The sequence below is a fragment of the Sinocyclocheilus anshuiensis genome, unplaced genomic scaffold (assembly GCF_001515605.1).
Source record: "Sinocyclocheilus anshuiensis isolate Anshui unplaced genomic scaffold, SAMN03320099.WGS_v1.1 scaffold185, whole genome shotgun sequence".
Lineage (NCBI taxonomy): Eukaryota > Metazoa > Chordata > Actinopteri > Cypriniformes > Cyprinidae > Sinocyclocheilus > Sinocyclocheilus anshuiensis.
In genome coordinates this window covers 355623-375434 of record NW_015539887.1, presented here as the reverse complement: position 1 = coordinate 375434, position 19812 = coordinate 355623, and the positions used below count along the sequence as shown (strand labels likewise).

Genomic DNA, 19812 nt, shown 5'->3' with positions numbered 1-19812 from the left:
GCATTCCTGGTCAATAGCATGACCAGCCTACAAATAATTGATTATAAATGTCTCACTACATTACATAATTACCAAGTATAGGATTCAGTCTTTTAATCAGTTTCTTTTCTTTCATTCAGCACAGGTTGTGTGTTTCTTTTTGAATTTGAAACACTGTACTGTACTGTAAAGAGTACCTAAAAACCATACTTGAGTAAAAGTACAGATACCTTACAGTGAAAATTGCTGGTTTGGGCCTCATTGCCGGCTGCAGTCATGTCCTCATCTCATATATAAAACACATCTGATTCACAAATACTTGCTAAGGAACTCGCATTCACTTAAAGTAGCCTTGTTGACAAGTTTGGGTGAGTAAGGGCAAAACGCAGTACTTTCAGTGACCTGTAATAGGCAGTATCACGTCTTTTGTAGCAGAAATAAACTGCTGCAGAAAAAGCTTAGTACCATGCAAAATGTAATGTGTAACTGCAACACTCATTTCAAATGTAGTGGAGTAAAGAGTACAGATACTCATTCAAAAATGTAGTGAAGTAAAGAGTAAAAGTTGCTAATATCTTTTATACTCAGTACAACTACAAAGTCCCGAAAAGATACTCAAGCACAGTAACTAATTACATTTACTCCAATACTTTACACCTCTGCTGGTTGTAGGCCCCATTGATCTGCAGTTATGCACTGTGAACATTGCCAAAATTGGCCAAAACAATTGCACAAATATTGCTTTTTTTCACCCAAAAACTGCATAAGCTCAGTCAGTGAGGCCTACGACCGATCAGTTCCAAAAAGAAATAAAAACCCTGTGCTAAATGAAAGAAAACAAGTTGACAAAACAACTGAATCCAAGATTTGGGGATAATATACCATAATGGTAACTTTATTAGCAATATTTAAAAGGCTGGTCATTTTTGTCGTTCAGCACAGCACAAGAATTAGACCTAAGGGAGAAACAAGAACAGAAAAAGACAACATTGCAAATATTAAAATTAAAAACAAATAGAATTGCATCGGTTTAGTGGTGTTCCGAATGTGTTGATTTTTGGACTGAAGCAGAAGTGGGATTTTTGACTTTTTGTAGCATTATGTGTTTGAACGTTTTAGGCATTTTTCTGTGACCCTGTAGGTGGCAAGATGTGAATTAGTCATCTAAATCATCCATTCAACCGATTTGTTAAAAATGCTGACTTATTCAGAAATGAATAAAGTGACTGTTTTAATGAGGGAGTCATTGAATAATTCACTCAACTTTTGCTTCTATAATGTAAGTTAGTTAATATTCAGTATGACTGTGACTACCTGCAGCCTCATGTCTACAGCCGAATCATGCTAATATTTAGAACATCAGCACTCTTCGATACTATTTCTTAATTGGAATATTTTTGTTCCAATAGAATAATTCCTTGCTTTTAACATATAAATGTGATTTTCAGTACCGTAAGATAGGTGTGAAACTGTGGGGTTGTGTCAAGCTGTCTGCGTGTAAACTCCACATTTCTCTCCTCTTCCAAACAGTATTCAAAGTATGCAGGAAAACGGTCAGGAAACTGAAACAGATTTTAAAAAATGAGGTAAAAAGATTGAAAAAAAGCAAAAATTGATCTATTTTAGCTTTATTTCTGAGAATTTCATGTACTGTTGTTGTATCATACCTGCAAACATCCTGCCTCAAGTCTGAGAGGGTCAAATGGTCTTCCAGTGAGACGGACCTCTTGTAACATTGGATACATCACTTCATGCCAAAAGAGTTGATGTGCATCAAGGATAGAAGGAAGATTGGAAAAGAGCATTGTGGGGCTGACCTGAAGAAAGAAAGAACAGACAGTAATGGAAAAAGATTAATTGATACAGGTGGTGTCGCCCACACGCTCTACACCAGAGCAAAATTATTTTCCATCTTATCCGTACAAAATGTTTCCATTTCTGACATCACCGGTGCTCTAGAATAGATTATAGAATGAATAGAATGAGTGATCTCAGACAGATGACAGTGAGCGGCACATTATTTGACCGCACTTCTGCCGTCACATACAGCTGTGCAGCCTGCCTGTCATTTAGATATGCTGAGTATGTAACTCTAGAAGCTCAATTCTTAAGAAAAAGGTTCCATGTAAACGTGAAAGATGAGACGAGATGCACATACTTCCTGAAGGAATCCATATCTGTGACAGTGTGACAGTGCTGCCATCACAAGCTGTGCAGAAAAGAGGATGTGCATTAGCCAAAGCTTTAGCAAGAGTGTAAATAATACATTTAAAATGCATGAATGAAAATACAAAGGACTGAGAAACGAGTTCAGCAATATCTGTTCAGCATAAACATATTATTCAATTTTTTGTTGTTATAGTGAATTGATTGTCTATATCTGATCAAATAAACTGTAATAAATCCTTAATAATAAAAAAACTGTAATGTTATGACATACATCTGTGGCAATAGTGAGTTTGTTGATGTAGGTTAGCTCAGTATAAATAAGCTCCCACAGCGCCTCCTGCTGGTGTCGCTGGGTTTTTGACATAGACTAGAAATAGAGACAAATAGACAATGTCAACAATACTCCAACATACATACAACACACTTCTTCTGTCTTCTTTGTTTAATTTGTTTGTTTAATTTTTAAATCAGTTAGTGCACACTCCTGGTATTGCGCATGATTCTGTGTTAGGCCTACTCTTTCGGCGGACGTCACTAACATGCTATGTAAACTATTTTACAAGGTGACGATTTCTTTAATATATATGATGTTATTTATTATTTATAAATGTTATACGTTTTTAATACATAACATATAAAACCCTAACAGTCAGTGGGGCGTAAGCAGATCATATGAAAGGTAAATATCTGTCGAATTCATACGAATAGCCACTAAATTGGCCAAAACGTAAACAAGTAACAAACTGCCATGTGGATGTATTGACAAGTAGGCCTACGCAAAACATCGAAAAAGCGTTGACCCATGGTTGTGGCTATAAGAGACACAGCTAAAACCGGAAGCTAACAATAAATTCAGTTTTCTACCTAGACCTACCCCAACCCTAAATCTACCCCTTACAATAATGGAAAAACAGTAATTATTGTTGTACAGTGTGACAAAAAATTACGCTATATTGATGTGCGCATGCCCAGTAGACGAATCTGTGTACCATCTAGCCCAGGGGTGCCCAAACTCGGTCCTGGAGGGCCGGTGTCCTGCAGAGTTTAGCTCCAACTTGCCTCAACACACCTGCCGGGAAGTTTCTAGTATGCCTAGTAAGAGCTTGATTAGCTGGTTCAGGTGTGCCTAATTGGAGTTGGATCTAAACTCTGCAGGACATCGGCCCTCCAGGACCGAGTTTGGGCACCCCTGATCTAGCCAGAACCCTGTTACCTCATGGGAGTCCACAATGTCTGTCCAGCTCTTTTCCAGTGCTTTTTCAGTACCTCCCTCCCCCCATGTCCACCTCAGGTCCTCAGGTATATTGAATAAGTCCAGAACCTGTTTCAACGTGTCCACCTGCCCCTGTACACCACCTGATCGTTCCTGAGAGAGAGATTGGAATAAGAATAATGTAATCAGTCTATGTATCCAACTATGAACCAGTTCTGGCAAAAAAAAGAAAAGAAAAAAGAATTAGGCCTACCTCAAATGTGCCATTTTTGTCAGACACTCCCTGGCTAAAAAGTGCCTGCTTTAATGCACCTCTGCTCTTCACCCCGGCAGATGTTCCCTTGCTCACTGTAGAAAAGTCCACAGCTGCCCTCTGCTTCTTTTTCTGACAACCAAAATTGATAAATGTGACAAGCTGCATTGACAGCAATCAGCTAAAGCCTGATTAAACCTGTGACTGCTTATAGAGCACAACAGGATTTAGAACATGGTCCTACAAAAACATCCTTTGGTCCTGGAAAAGCATTCCTCATAGCGTGACTGACACAAATGTTATTCCAGAACCAACAAAGGACATTGTTCGATGTTCTACTTGGTTAAATCATTTGAGCATCAATCAGATCAGCATATGCACCTGTTTGGACATCTGAACAGAGTTGCAGAATGAAAGCAGTGGAATTTGGTGTTTAATTCAAAAGACCTTAGGTTGAATCTGTGTGTGAGGGGTTTCTAAAACTTAAAAAAAAAAAAAAAATTGGAAGTAGAGCACTCCAATGTCCTGGCTTTGATTCCCAGGGATCATAGATGCATATAACTTTGAACAACTTACATACCATTCAATTTCAGCAAAGAAAAAAAAATCATAAATATAAAGTTTTTGGGATATGGAGGGCCAAATGACAGTCATTCATGAATTTGCGTAGTGAATTAAAAATTAATGTAAAGATTTGTTTGTGCTTTTTTTTAGCCTATTTAATAATAATGATAATATTTAAAACATTTTTAATTATTTAATTTTGAGGTATGCGGCGCTCCATATTGGAAGGTTGTACCACACAATATTTTGCATACCTTGAACTAACCTTATCATGTCATAACACACATTGACCATGACACACATTATTTTTAGGGGTCCTGATATCATTTCCTTTTTTTGATTTTCTTCAACACTTTGGTCGCACCACTTGTCTTTGCCGGTCGCACCACATGACAGAGATTTTTGCTAATAAAACAATATGCTTAACTACTTAATATTTTCCTCTGAAGAATTTCATCTTTTTATGAGGTCTTTTTTCGTAATTATGATATCAGAACCGTATAGAACCCCCTGACATTTTTGACCATTTTGGATTGTCACGTTATTGATCTAAAATGCATTAAAAGTCAGATTATATGAAAGCATCTGCATAATGCAAAGAAATTCCAGTGCTGCATATAATCTGATGAATTCAGTACCTGGTAGCCTACAGTGTTGTATCTGTGCTTCTCTTGTGCCCTCCGCTGAGCGCCTGATGGTACTGCAACAAATCCATCAGGAGTGTCGGTGTCTGCCTCTTTCTCTTCCTCCCGCTGTCTGTCACTCTTGTCACCGGCGGCAGTTTCCTCTGGGGCCATGACATTGCTCAGTTCCGGTCCTTTTGATGGATTACTAATAGACAGATAGGATTACAATAAGAGGAACACATGAATAAGATCAACAACAGTGCAACAGTAAACAGGGAAAGTAGAAGAGAAAATAGTAGCAGCACTGAGTAATTACAAAAAAAGCTGCTATGCTATATTTATCACTGTGCTGTGCATAATACATAACAATTTAAAACCCACAAAAAACTGTAAACCACAACTAGAAGGAACTGATACCAGACTTTTGAAGCCCACTGATGTGACCTTTAAATCTCGAAACATTTCACATCTCCTGACCTAGCATATGCCACACACACACTTGTTTTTCTATCATGGTGGGTTTTCTATCATTTTCCATTGACGTATCTTGTTTTTATATTGAGCTAATGATGTCTTCTACCCCCTCAATCTGTACCTTCGCGCAAACCTTTTTTTTTTTTTTTTCATTTTATATTTTACATTGTATTAACTTATATTGTCATTATTACATTATCTACTATGTTATTAAGGCATTTTTCCCGTGGGAACTGTCAGCTGCTCCCCTGTAGGTGAACTGAGGTTTTGCAATCCTTAAGTCATCTTCTTCTGGACCCCAAAATATAGACAAAATGTGACCCTCCCATGCATTTGATTATTTAAATAAGGACATATTATGGACTTCTGTTGTTTTATATTAAGTTAAATGTAAATATATAGGTTAAATATAACCCATAACACTAACTTTAGAAGAAAACATACTGTATAATGCTATTAATAAAATATAATCCTATTTGATAAATATTAATAATTAAAATGAATTCATTATTAAAAACTTCATATTTATTAATGTAAGTACTAGTATAAATTGTAGAAATATTATATTAATATACCATACTATTATTTTTATTTTACTGTTAAATTAGTATATTACACAAATATAATTTTAATTATATAATTTATATTTGTGTTTATTGCATATTTAATATATATGCATTTGTAACTCTTGTTGTAACTTAAAAATTAAACCACTAAATCCCCCAGCCATTTTCTGCTGAATTAACATAATCACTATAATTATTTTTTTTTTTAAATGTTGCAGCATCACACATGGAACTCTGGGAATGATAGTTTTTTTTTTTTTTTCATTTTAAATTATAGGTTGACTTGTTCTTTTATTTCCCAAAACTGTACATTTATTTTTATCCCCAAAGGAAGGTTTAGCTCACTTCAGAGGAATAATTTGTCCCGAAAATGTAAGTAAATAGTGTTAAACACACACACACACACATACACTACATGCCAGGACTCCATATATAAGAGACATGGCCATGCACAGACAAGCTGAAGCTTATAAACACACATATTCTTACACGCCAACTCTGATTCATAGAATTCACTGTAATTCAGGTGAGTCACTTTTCCCCAGTCATGCATGAATCTCACGGGCATAAAATACACTGGTGTGTGATTCAACATTATCATCAGCCATCAATTCAGGGTAAAATACCCCGAACGAACAAACACTCACACACAGCCATATACATGCACATAAACTGTTTGCAAATGCACATTTGTAGTTACACATACAGGCATAACATTGAATATACCATAAACACAAAGTCATAACACATAATTTTGAAAACAAATTCAGCATAAGATATGTAAAAGTAGATGTAAATGCAATTTGCATCAGCAAGTCCCAGTACAATCTCAGTTCTTTAATTATTTACATGTGATTCTAGTTTTAGACAATCTCCTTTACCACACACACACACACACACACACACACATTCTCAGGCAAGTCTTCTCCAACAGATACCTGGATTTAACTGTGTCCATTTCCCTCACACAGACATCTTTAAGGTCTCTTTCTGTCCCTCTTGTCTTCCTGAATCTGTCTTTCGGAGTCCTCAGTGTCTTGCTATATCGTTTTTCTTTAACCCTTCCTTCAGTAACAGGTTGAGCAAGCGAGACCAGATTCTTCAGACTTAGATTTCAGGCATGGCTGCACCCTGAGAAGATAAACCTGACTGGGCCATTAGTGCTTTCTGATGTGATTGACAACCAACCAGCCGTTGATCACAGGTACATAACAACATGTAAAGTTATAATTGCTTAGACAGGGATGATAGGTTTGTGGTTTAGTTCCACAAAGACAAGCATGCACACACACACACACACACACACGCACACACGCAAACATGCAAAATAAGGAAGAAAGATGTTATTTTGCCTCCAATCAGGAAATTTAAATGCTGGGAGGATTTGACAGGTGCTTACCCAAGAAAACCCCATCAACATGATGCCATGGTAATATTTAGGTATACCTAGATTTGGCTCTAGATTTAAAGGATCTTCCTTTAGTGTAAATCTGATTTTGAACATTTTATCATGTGTTAAAATGATTCGTGTCTATAGTACAGATTGTGTGGTACCAGTCAAGCTGTGAACGCGTGCAGTTCAGCTGATTAAAAAAAAGGAAGCGAGAGAGGGCCTGAGAAATATCAGACAGGAATAAATTCAGTGGGATAGGAATGCAGAAAAGCAACATTGCGCAAGATAATAACAGATGCGCATCAGGACATAAGTACACAAGCGCCTTCATCAAAGGAGACACGGCTGGGTTGGTGCTTCTCTAGTGGTTAAGGGTCTGCTAACAAAACACTTGTAGATTTAGTGCTGGTGAGGCCTTTTACAAAGCATGAACTTCCAGGTTTCATCTAAAATGATAATGAATTAGAATGAAAGGCAAATTACACATGAATTAAAAATATATAAGCTGTTTATTTGTGTTTTTTTTTTTTGGCAATTAAATGTAAAAAATATAGCATTTTTAAAAATGTATTTGGGGACATTTTTCTTATATATTTTTTCACCCATTGTAAAAAAAAATGTGACACGTAAAAATGATTGGAGTTCATTTTACAAAAAATACTATTTCAGTCCTTCTACTTGTGTTACTTGTTTGCAGTTTTCTGTTTCTGCACCATGTTTTTCCAGCATATATGGGTTATTTATATAGGAATTTTCCATTAAGGCAAAACAAAAAAAAATACATCTGAGGTCGAATTAGCTTTATAATTTGCATTTGCATTGAATTTTAATGCTAGTTTCCAGCTGAAGCCCCATATTAGCCCGTGGAATAATGCAATAATATAAATCACCTCTCAAATTGTATAAAATACCCCTCAAATACAAATACAATTATAAACTGTTTTTGTTTTGTACATGCAAATACAACTGCTATCAGCATTAAATTCATATATACAGTTGGAGGCATTATTGGGTCAATAAGGCCTCTCACAAAACCTATCAAGAACATGCCCAGGTCACCGCCAAAAAAGAAAATGTAAGAAATTGAAATGAAAGGAATAAGAATCTCATGTTTTTTTAAGTTTAACACTGAAGACTGGAGTAAAGTCTGCTAAAAACCACAGGATTTTTTTTTACTATTTTTGATCAAATAAATGCAGTCTTAGTGAACATAATCTTCTTTCAAAATTCTTCCCAAAAAAAAAAAAAAAACTTAAAAAACTAACAGAAAACCTTTCTTACAATGTTTAACAGTGTATATGTGTGTGTGTGTGTGTGTGTGTGTGTGTGTGTGTGGGTGTGTGATCTGGACATGTCATTGTGAGATCTGTGCTATGATAAGGAGAACTTGGAGAGAATATGCATGATTATGTTATCTCCAATACATATCTGAAATATTACAACCCAAACCCCAACCACCCCACCACCCTCATTCAGATACATTTACCTTGACAGCACTAAAAAAAAAGCTTGCATACAAACACAGAACATAAGAATATTCATAAAAAATTTAGTGTGAAATCTTCAGACCACTGGAAATATGACATGGCCAAAAAACAGCTGTAGACGCACTTCCACTCTCAAAGGAATCCAATGGAAATCGGTGGAGGTTAAGTTCTCTATTTAATGCCCTTTTCTTCTTTCTCTTCTAATGGCCTCAGTGTGAAGTGCTTGGGTCCCATGAAAGGAACCTGCTCTCGATGTTGTCTGCACAGTTAACCAAATACATGTCCTTCAGAGTGTCTACGAACATCTGGATGCGGTGACATGGCAAAACATTGTTCCCTCCTCCACTGCCACTGTCACTCCAAACCTTCAGCATCTGGTAGTGGGCATCTTTGCTGTTCCTGTGGTCTTGTTCCGCCCTGTCAATGCTCTGCTCAGAAACACCAAGTCGACGTACAAGCTCTTTAAATCTTCCAAAAGGCACCTCGTCCAGCACAAAATAGAAGAACTCGTGAACTACCAAAGCGAAAGTCAGAGAAAGAACGACAACAGACGTGAATAATCTTTAAGCATCATCACCTAAGCCTAAATAAGGGATTTATGTGTAGAAACAAATAAACACAGACATACATTTGATCTCTCTTGGGACGCAGTCTGGGAGTTTTCCATTTTGTTCTGTTCCGCACGGCTGGTTTGTGAAAGGAACGCTCTCATCGTGTTCTGTGTCTGGTGCCACTGTGATAATCAATGTCTGTGGAAAACATTAAAAATACATATTAATTACTTAATAAACAATACAATAATAAACATTTTTTAAATAATACTGCAGGTGGCTATGGCCTAATAATTATTTAAGAATTTCTTTTAAAATTTCTACATCAAACAAATAAATGCTGTTTTTTTATTTTCTATTCATCAAAGAATACTGAAAAGTATCACGGTTTTCACAAACATATTAAGGAGCACAAGTGTTTTCAACAATGACAATAATCAGCATATTATTATCATTTCCGAAGAAATGCTGCCTGGAGAAATGGCTGCTGAAAGTTTGGCGTTACCATCACAGGAATACATTACATTTAAAAATATATAACCGTTTAACTAACAGTATAACTATTTAAAACAGAAAACAGTTAATACAGCACCACTTTAGCATTTATTTCTGAAAGACATTAGTGCAGTTCTATTAATATTATTTGTCATTGGCTGAGAGTTCAGATGGGGGTCCCTGTGATAGAAATATTAGTATTAGTATTTATGATAAAAGCTGAATCATCTTCTGTAAAAACAGAGCTATGGTAATTATGTGTTTAGCAGCAGATGTGAATCACTCGCATTGTGAAGAAGAATGGTTGTGGTGTCTTTGTCATTGTTTGTCATAGGTCAATCAAGCATTTTACCTGATCTTCGGAAGCAGGTGATGATTTTTGCGATGACAAAGCATGCCTCTTTTTCTTCCAAAGTCTGATGCCCTCGTATAACATGAACACTCCCAGTGCTAGAACCATGATGCATGCACCCACAGGGACAAGTATTTGAGGTATTGAGCCTGAAACATCAATGAGACCAGAAACAAACCAATTAAAATCAGCCCTCAATATTATTTCTTGCCTGAGGACACGTGTTGTTTTTGGACCATACAGAGACGTTTTGCTTAGTCATGGCTAGACAAATTCAAAGGAACCTGAGAGGGGACTTCCCAAGATTACTCATGCTTTCTAAAAACATTTTAGTACTAGCTCTCTTTATCGATACACTCTAAAGCCATACAGTAGCCTGTCTGGCATCCACAATATTAGGAAAGCCAACAGACATCAGCTTTTTCAATATTTTCGATTTCCAAAGGATACACATTTTTGGATGGATGTTGATCAGTACCAGTGGTGTGCGGTGGTGTTTTTTTTTTTTTTTTTAGAAAATAAAGCAAATGTAAATTCTTGTCTCAGTTACACATTTTCCTGGTTAAATAAACATTACTTACAGTATCAAAAAAAACAAATACTACTCTAGGTTACACTTTATTTTAAGGTGTCCTTGTTAGTGTAATTATACATTTAAGTACTGAGTAATATTAATTACTATATGGTTAGGGTTAGGATTAGGGTTTGGTTTAGGGTTACTTGCATGTAATTATGAATAATTTATTGTTATTATAATAGTAAGTATATGCAATATGTGTAACAAGGACACCTTAAAATAAAGTGTTACCCAGTTCTATTTTGTAATGTAAGTAATGTTCTATTCATTAAAACAAAGTAGAAATCTCATCAAGCTAGTGTTTTAAGCATTTTTTTTTACATTCATTCCAAAACAATAACTATTCAATAATAACGACTATTCAGCTGTTCTTATTAACAGTCAACTTTTCAGATCATTAGTCATAAACTAGAAATTTCACCAAGCTAATTGCTCACTAAAAAAATCCCACAGATCATGTTTTCAGGCGATTTGAAGTTTTATTTTGACGTAACTTTTTTTTTTTTACATTTTAATTAGGCTTCCCATTAATGCCATAAGTTTGTTCATTCAGACTGATAAGCGAACGTGTGACAAATACAAAAACTGGAGGCGGGATTTATTACATGAACCAAATCATAGCCTCTTCTCATGTGATTTTCCCCCATTCATTCTCAACTTACTGTACCCCTTATGAAACCCACCACATGCCTTAGGGATCTGTTAAAACGCAATAGGCTTAGGAGAGGCAAGAGAGAGGCAGCCTCCTGCTGTAATCGCTGTTGTAGTGTTACTTAAAAAAAAACCTAGTGATTTTCTTTTTAATTTCATATTTTGCAATATTTGCATAGTTTTCTCATCCAGTTTTTTGAAGAGGCACTGCCTCCCTTGCCTCCTCAGAGGAAATGTCCCAGGTCAGTACTCACCTGAAGCACTAGTTGGGTTGGCAGACCTTAAAGGGTTAGGAGGTGTGCTGGATTTGCACAAGTGTGGACACTCATCCTGACATCTATAAGATATAAAGAACACACATGTTGATTATTTTGTCTGCCATGTCTAAAGTTATACAGATCTGTAAATGTATCTGTTAATTACCCATTAAAACAATTTTCATGTGCTAATTCAGTACACTTCAGTGTATGTATGTAGATGAGCAGTAACAACAGGGAACGCATTCCGTATAAAGGTTTTTATAAAGGATAGTTTGTCATTTGTAGATATTCTCACTTCAGTTTTTCAATATATATAAAATAATTTAAAGGTGAATCATCCTGTCTGTCTTGGGCCAGACATTTACGCAAGTATACATGAACACAAAAAGGAGAGCTTGGTCAGCATCATTACAACATTAAGTGCATATTTTATGCATGTAACTAACTGGCTCAGGAAAGTTCTCTTCATACTGACAGTAGTTGATTAAAAAAAAAAAAAAAAGACAAAATTGGTTCCCATTCGTTGACAGCATGGATTATTATTGTTACAAAAAATGAAAACTAAATACATTTTTAACTGAAAAATGTATCATAAAAAATAGATTCCAACCTGCAATTGCCACTAGATCAAAACTGTCCTGGCAAATTTTTTTAATGATACCAATTAGCACCTTAATTGTAGTAGACCTAAAATACTAAGAGTAAAATAATAATAATAATAAACAATTAAATACTAAAAATTCTAAAACACTAAAACTAAAAAACTAAACTAAAACCAACAATAACAGAGTGAAACATAAAATTCAAAATAAAATTATTTAGAATAAATGTCAAATTTAAAATGACTATAATATCCGAGATGTGTACTTGTATTGAGTTGTTCATTTCAGTTAAACACATTTCAAAATGCTACAACGCACGAAACTGAGCTTGTGTAGTTAAATGCTTCTGAATTCATAAGTGTACTTATGTAGAGTATGTCTCTGCACATTAGCATGAAATGTAAAGCATTGCAACACAGAAAATATCATGCTTCACCTTTAACATAACATTTTCAGGACAGCAGACATAAATGCAAGGAAGGACGTCTGTACTTGTAGACTTTTCGAAATCAAAAGATGAATGAGTGCATTCGTCAACTTAACCTCTGAACAAGTGCCACATCATAACAAGTGCCCGCAGGATTTTGAAGAGTACCGAAGTGTGACTTACTTAACACACAGCTCACAGAGGTTTTTGCCCTTGACAGCATAATGGTTTTCTTTGCATTGACACTTTGTATTCTGTTCCCCAGCACCTGACAAAAGTGAAAACATTAACTAAGGGTATCCTATAATGTAAAAACAAGATTAATATATAGCTTTAATTTATTTACGTAGCTTTATTAAGCTTGAGGGACTTACATTTCACAGCTATCAGCTGCCCAGATCCACACTTCTTACAGCTAGAACATTCCCATGCCAAGTCGCCTAATTTCTTATAGTAGTATTCAGGCTCACACCCACACACCCTATTGCTTTTGAATGTACATGGTGATATCTCTATGGAATGGTCTGTGATTAAAGGATGAAAGGCATATGAAAACTGAGCAAAGGTCAAATTAATTGATTGTGTGAAGTTTTTAACAATCATCCACATATTAAAGGGATACTTTCATCCCAAAATGAAAATTGTCATCATTTACTCACCCTTATATGGTAGAACACACAAGAAGTTATTTTAAAAAATGTCTTAGTGTTTTTTTTGTCAAAACAATTAAAGGGGCCATATGATGTTGCTAAAAAGAACATTATTTTGTGTATTTGGTGTAATGAAATGGGACTCCGCTTCGTCCATGGTGAAAGCCGATCTGGCGATCCACAGCGCGAAGTTGTTGTATTTCCTCAGCAACCAGCACGGATCAGCTCTAGGCATGACGAAGCAGATATCGTCCTCTTTTGGAAGGCCAAACAAAGTAGTTTCGCTTTCACAACGAAACACACAGCGCCTTCACGACATGGTGGCGGCAACAACAATACTACAGCGAGATTAAAAGTTATGCCTTCTTTCTTTGCGTGAACATTTGGGCGGCGTTATGCGAATCTTCCCAGATAGTGACGTAGGTATGTGGGGGCATGTTAGAACGAGCCGTTTTAGGTAGGTGTGGCTGACTCTTAACTTTTATAAAGAATATCTCTTTGGATTTGAGACTTTAGTCTTTGCAACTTTACAGATCTTCTTTATGCACCAAGAGCTTGTAACACTCCAAAGAGAAAGCAAAAATTGAAATCGCATCATATGACCCCTTTAAAGTAAATTAAATTGACCCCACTTACTTTCATTGTTTAGACAAACACTGTTAAGACATTCTTCCAAACTGTGTTCCGCAGAAGCAAGAAAGTCATACAGATTTGGAATGATGTAACAGTTATGTAAATGATGACAGAATTTTCATTTTTGGGTTAACTACCTCTTCAATAACAAGAAATACGAAAATCAAAGTTTTAAAATGGCATTACCTTTGTTGCACTTCCTGCAACTGAAGCAGTTTTCATTGTGGTTTGAGTTATCTAGGTAGGTTCCATTCTCACATTTTACACATTCGGACCTCTTATTTGGTTCAGGGCATTTCTCTTTCAATTTAAACCCTAGGGTAGAAAACAGAAGGACAAAGGACAAAACAAAACCATCAATGAAAGCTGAACAAAGGGTTTCTTTGAAAAAAACAACACACACCCTGTTGCTACCCATTATCCATAGTTAACTGTTTTAAATGTTAACAGCTTTGATCCATTATATGATAAATGTTCTTCTAACCAAAAAAACACAGCAGTCACAGAATTTATTGAAAGGATATACACTCTGTACATCTATAACATAAAGCCTGTATTTAAATTTGCTTTACCTGGATGACATTTATCACAGCAGAATCCCTTATTATTCCAGTATTCATTATCAGGACAAGTTCCTTTCACAGTCTGACCTCCACTAATGGCAAAATTTGATATTGTATATGACTGGCTGATTAGAGCCTGTGGGGAACAAAAGAACATTTAGGTTAAAAATACCACGGGAAATGACTGTGATAGCATGCACCTTATATTATGTGTGAGTGCACAGTGCAATACTGTATTTTACAATGAAAAGTGCTTTATTTTACCTTTCCTTTCAAGTGTGGTGAATAAACCAGAAGTAATACCTCGCACACAACTTTTCCACTTATTATTATTACTATACTTATTATTATGAAAATGAAAATTGGATGAATGAATGGCTACGTTCAGATTGTTTACCACCTACAATTTTTATTACCAACAGCAAGCATTAATACAAGATAAATGATTGAAATATTAATATGCTATATTGCTATCACATTATCTCATTACATATGTTAGCCTCGTCACGTTTAATTTTGTGTTCAGTGTTGTTAATTATTTTTTTGTATTTTTTTTTTTTATGTCTTAACATGTAGAAGTCCGATCAAATAATGAGTGATGAAAAGGAAGTGCCTCATAAATTATTTTGAGGAATGAACTATAACAATATAAAAGAGAAGCTTGTGATTGGTGGATATTTCTTTAGAATTGTGGGTAAGGTAGTCCTTATTCATTTTTTCTTTTTTTAATGAAATTACACTGACACATGGCTTACACTCATCATAACTTGCAAAATCTCAATGTAGGTATGTCCTAAAATGTTTATATGTTATAGTTAAAATTAGATTATGGAACCTGACTATTCATTTTATGTATAGGTAAAGTCACCGAACAATTAACCAATTAAAACATGCCTTTAATCATAGTCAACCATGATGAAAAGCAGCCCAACACAACCTTTTAATAAAGTATTTTAGATGGACACCTGGGGCACTTTTGAAAATGAAGGTTCATGGCTGAATAAATGCTCTGCTAATACCATCTTACCAGCATTACATAAGCGATCAGCTGACATTTCCTCATGGCCGCTATAGGGGGCGCTAAAGCACTACTTCTCACTTCACCAAACACACTGTGCAGACAGAGGAGAGGGGAAAGTGTAGGTAAGAGTTAATATTTTACACATTATAATTTCACAGCTTTATCTAATAAAGAAAAACAACAGTTTTCATGAACTCCGATGTCCTTGTAGCCTATCAAGCAGATTATTCTTACAGTAACCTATTGCGAAATAGTGCCTACATGACACAGTACATGTACAGTGTCTACAAACCACACACAGTAACATCTAAAATACAGTTTTTATTGTTGATGCCAGCTGAGACCCCCACAGACATGTACACTAGGAAAGACGGCAAACGGGGAGACGCTTTAACATTTCCATCCGTTTCAAACCACGGTACAATCTCGACACCCACACTTAAAAGTGTCACATTAGAGATAACAATCGAGTTCCGTATGGAGATTTTACAGCGCGTGAACTTACCTCTACTCATGGCATTGTCTTTTCTTACTCTGCCAGAAGCGTTCTATCATCCCCAATAGAGCTAAAATATAGCCTATATTTAAAAACTTTAAAAAAAATGTGAGATGGGTGAAGTATCGCTACCGTCCATTTCCTCGGAGGAGAAGGGCAGTCTTTAACTGGAAATGTTATGCGTCACAACAACTCCTCCTCTCGTGCCAATTCTCATGAAGGAATTCGAGAGTCTGGATGAAACCGAAAGTACTCTAAAGCTTCTGTAGCAACTTTGAGAAAATCACAGTATTTACACAGTGATAGCGGCACATTGAGGGACACAAAACGTCCTTGGTCAATGTACTAAAGGTAGCCTATTACTGTCTGTGTTGTTGAATATCTTTTGTTGTGCGTTGTAGACTTACCATATATGCACATAGCCTTCCTTTGTGAAAAATAAATATACTAAAATGTATTTGAAAAGCTAAAATATAGCCTATATTTAAAAACTTTAAAAAAAATGTGAGATGGGTGAAGTATCGCTACCGTCCATTTCCTCGGAGGAGAAGGGCAGTCTTTAACTGGAAATGTTATGCGTCACAACAACTCCTCCTCTCGTGCCAATTCTCATGAAGGAATTCGAGAGTCTGGATGAAACCGAAAGTACTCTAAAGCTTCTGTAGCAACTTTGAGAAAATCACAGTATTTACACAGTGATAGCGGCACATTGAGGGACACAAAACGTCCTTGGTCAATGTACTAAAGGTAGCCTATTACTGTCTGTGTTGTTGAATATCTTTTGTTGTGCGTTGTAGACTTACCATATATGCACATAGCCTTCCTTAGTGAAAAATAAATATACTAAAATGTATTTGAAATACATTTATTTCATGCTATGTATACTACAAATACATTTACATATTGTGTACTTAATAAAAATACACTGCAATTGTACTTTTGGTAGGCTATAGGCCTACTAAACTGCTGTGCTATACAACAAATTTTGCACTTTAATTGTGCAGAAGTAGTGCTGAAGTCCAACTAAAGATATACTGAAGTATATATATATTTGTTTTTTGTGCTATTTTTTTTAACTATTGCAAGTAAACTTTAGGTGCACTTTAAATTCCTTGCATTTAAAGACCAGTATTATTCAAATATCCAATCCTCATCAATAATGACATTAAAACACATTTTAGGTTTAATATTAAGTACTCCAAATAAAGTTTAATTATAATTTTTATATCAGTCTCAAGTTATGTCAGTAAATATGTTAATAGATTTGATAATAGATTTTTATACTTAGTATGAAATAAATGTATTATAAATATATAACTTTTTTTTTACTAGGGTTTATATATCAGAATGTCAAACTAGACTTTAAAAAGCCATAATTAACCCCAAAATGAAAATCATAATTTAGCCTAATCACCCTCATGTCATGAATTTCTTAATTCGTGAAACTAAAAAAAGACATTTTGAATATTCTGGTTAATAGTTGCAACTTGCAGCTGCATTACTGAGTGAATGATTTGAACTTAGAACACGATCAGATTGAATCATTCAGAGCGGTTTTATAAATAGGATCAACCGATTCTTTGAAAAGATCCGACTCAAATCATTCTTCACAAATCAGACATCTCTACTTACATGACTTTTGCCCCTAATTTGCAGTCTGGATGAGCCGACCCCAGTTGAGCAAGTCTGCAGATTTAAATTTCAGTCTGTTTGCCACAAAAAGCAATCATATGACTTCACGTGGACCGCTTTTATCATGTTATGGTGACTTTTTGCCCCATTTGAGGCTTGACATTCTCAATGCATGGATCAGAAGAGTAATTCTTCAGAATTTCTCCTTTTGTGTTCTATGTAAAAAAGGAAGTCATATGAGTTCACCTGAGGGTGAGTGACAGCATTATCATTTATGAGTGAATTATCAGTTTAAGTAAGGCCATATATCAGACTTAACATAAAAATAAGTACAAATTTATGTATGAAAAAAGTATGCGTGTGGTTTTGCATTGCATTGCATAATAACTAAGGAAATTATCTTTGTTTTGAAATAGCATGTTTTGTCTTTATTTTTCTCCAGCTAATATGACCTTGATAAGATCTTAAACTCTTCACTGAGTTGAGGAAGAAGTTAAAGACTTTTTTTGATTATCGCAGACAGAATGTACGTATTTAGCTGCATACTGAGGCGAAGAAATAACTTCCTCACTTCTGAAACCACATCCTGTCTCCATTTCCCCTGTGACCTGCAATGTAACCATGGAGATTGTACAAATGGCCCACGGATTGTTCTTTAGCATGGTGCCAAAATTAATTCAAAACAAAAACAAATAACATATTATGCTGTTAAAGATCTTCTTAAAGGTCTGATATTTAATTCACATTGTATGATAAGCACATATTTTTCATTTAACTATTTTTCGTTTTTCTATCTGATGGTAGTTAAAAAAACACTAATACTGGTTGTATTCCATTAACCTTCCAAGAATGCCTTGCTGAAAGCTTGAGAGAGGGAGGAAAAGGATGAATAGTGGTGTTTGTGTTGCCATGAACTGAATAATTGTAGTGAATCAAACACTGCAGGTAACTGCTGCTACTGTTCAGATGACTCACAATTTGTCTATCTAGTGCATAAGAGCCTTAAAAATGGGTTGCAATGGTTTTTCTGGGACAGTTTAGTTGGTGTTGGGCACAAATGTTAGTTGTTTGCCTTCCACATACACTGAATGGAAATATATTTATTTGGCTATACTAAAGGTCTGGTGAATAGAATGGCTGTGAAAGGCGAGTTCTCGCCTCTGCACACGACTACATAAATAACTGATTCCAGGCCTTACAAGGTTGATAAACCACAGACATTTTGCCTGATCAGTCAGCAAGATACTGCTGTTTCATTAGCTTGACCAACAGGGCCAATATTGCACCAACATGGTTTGCCGCAAGATTACACAACCAGTCTAAATTAAATGCCCAAGCATAATATTTGTTTCCAATATCAGCAGGGCAGAATGCTGAAGGCAATTCAGATTCAAAGCATACTACAAATACATTTGCGTATTTATGTGCTAAATAAAAATACCCTGCAATTGTACTTACGGTATACTAAACTGGTATACTTAAAGTCTGCTAAATTGAAAATTGAACTAATTTTGTACTTCATGCATTTGTGTGGAAGTATTGCTGAAGTCCAATTAACGATATACTGAAGTATATTTGATTGTGCTGAAGTGGAACTATTTATTGCAAGTATACTTCAGGTACACTTTAAATATATTGCATTTAAAGACAAATGTTATTCAGAGATCATGCAATCCTCATTAATATTGACATTAAAAAAAAACATTTTATACTTAATATTAAGAAATGCGCATTATAATTTTATATCAGTAAGTCTCGAGCGATATGTAAGTAAATATGTTAATAGATTTGAACTGTACTTAGTATTAAATAAATGTATTTTAAATATATAACTTTTTTACTAGGGAAGTAATCTTCACCAGTCTGACAGCAACAAGTGAAATGCAGCGAAAGAACGAAGAATGTGCTTTAACACCCTCATTTCCTGTTTTAGCCATACATGTCAAGCGATTATCCTCACTGGCCATCAAAACTGTAATCATCAGACTAATGGTCGGACTCATGTAAGGTCCTTCTGTTAGTGTTGGACTTGAGTATATTACCTGCTTTTCTTTTTGTTTGTTCAGTTTCCATCTCTAAGTACTGAGTACAGTATACCACCTTCTCATTTTTTGGTGTTATTGAATTCTGTCTGCAACTGCATTCTTTTGACCATGGAAGCCACCATGGAAGCCCCCC

General features: G+C 35.4%; 3 protein-coding genes across 3 annotated transcripts in view; 1 reads left to right on the top strand and 2 right to left on the bottom strand.

The window, feature by feature from the left end:
* The window catches only part of LOC107685524 (pleckstrin homology domain-containing family G member 5-like), a 16869-nt gene extending 9169 nt beyond the window's left edge, over positions 1-7700 (bottom strand). The window contains exons 1-8 of the mRNA XM_016482124.1: positions 6783-7700; positions 4817-5009; positions 3615-3746; positions 3362-3514; positions 2420-2515; positions 2138-2188; positions 1647-1796; positions 1431-1541 (exon numbers count right to left, since the gene is read on the bottom strand). Of these exons, the coding sequence (XP_016337610.1) occupies positions 1431-1541; positions 1647-1796; positions 2138-2188; positions 2420-2515; positions 3362-3514; positions 3615-3746; positions 4817-5009; positions 6783-6802 (906 nt within the window). The 5' untranslated portion in view covers positions 6803-7700. The remainder of the gene's footprint in view (positions 1-1430; positions 1542-1646; positions 1797-2137; positions 2189-2419; positions 2516-3361; positions 3515-3614; positions 3747-4816; positions 5010-6782) is intronic.
* Positions 7701-8022: 322 nt separating this feature from the next.
* LOC107685522 (tumor necrosis factor receptor superfamily member 1A-like) lies at positions 8023-16178 on the bottom strand. The gene is made up of 10 exons (XM_016482122.1): positions 16012-16178; positions 15513-15597; positions 14495-14621; positions 14109-14237; positions 13014-13163; positions 12823-12907; positions 11605-11687; positions 10123-10271; positions 9353-9473; positions 8023-9238 (listed from the first exon to the last, which is right to left on the bottom strand). The coding sequence occupies exons 2-10, from the start codon at positions 15546-15548 to the stop codon at positions 8934-8936; spliced, it is 1185 nt and encodes a 394-aa protein (XP_016337608.1). The 5' UTR covers positions 15549-15597; positions 16012-16178; the 3' UTR covers positions 8023-8933.
* Positions 15573-19812, top strand: part of LOC107685523 (CD27 antigen-like) — a 14516-nt gene continuing 10276 nt past the window's right edge. The window contains exon 1 of the mRNA XM_016482123.1: positions 15573-15628. The gene's annotated coding sequence lies outside the window, so the exon portion shown is untranslated. The remainder of the gene's footprint in view (positions 15629-19812) is intronic.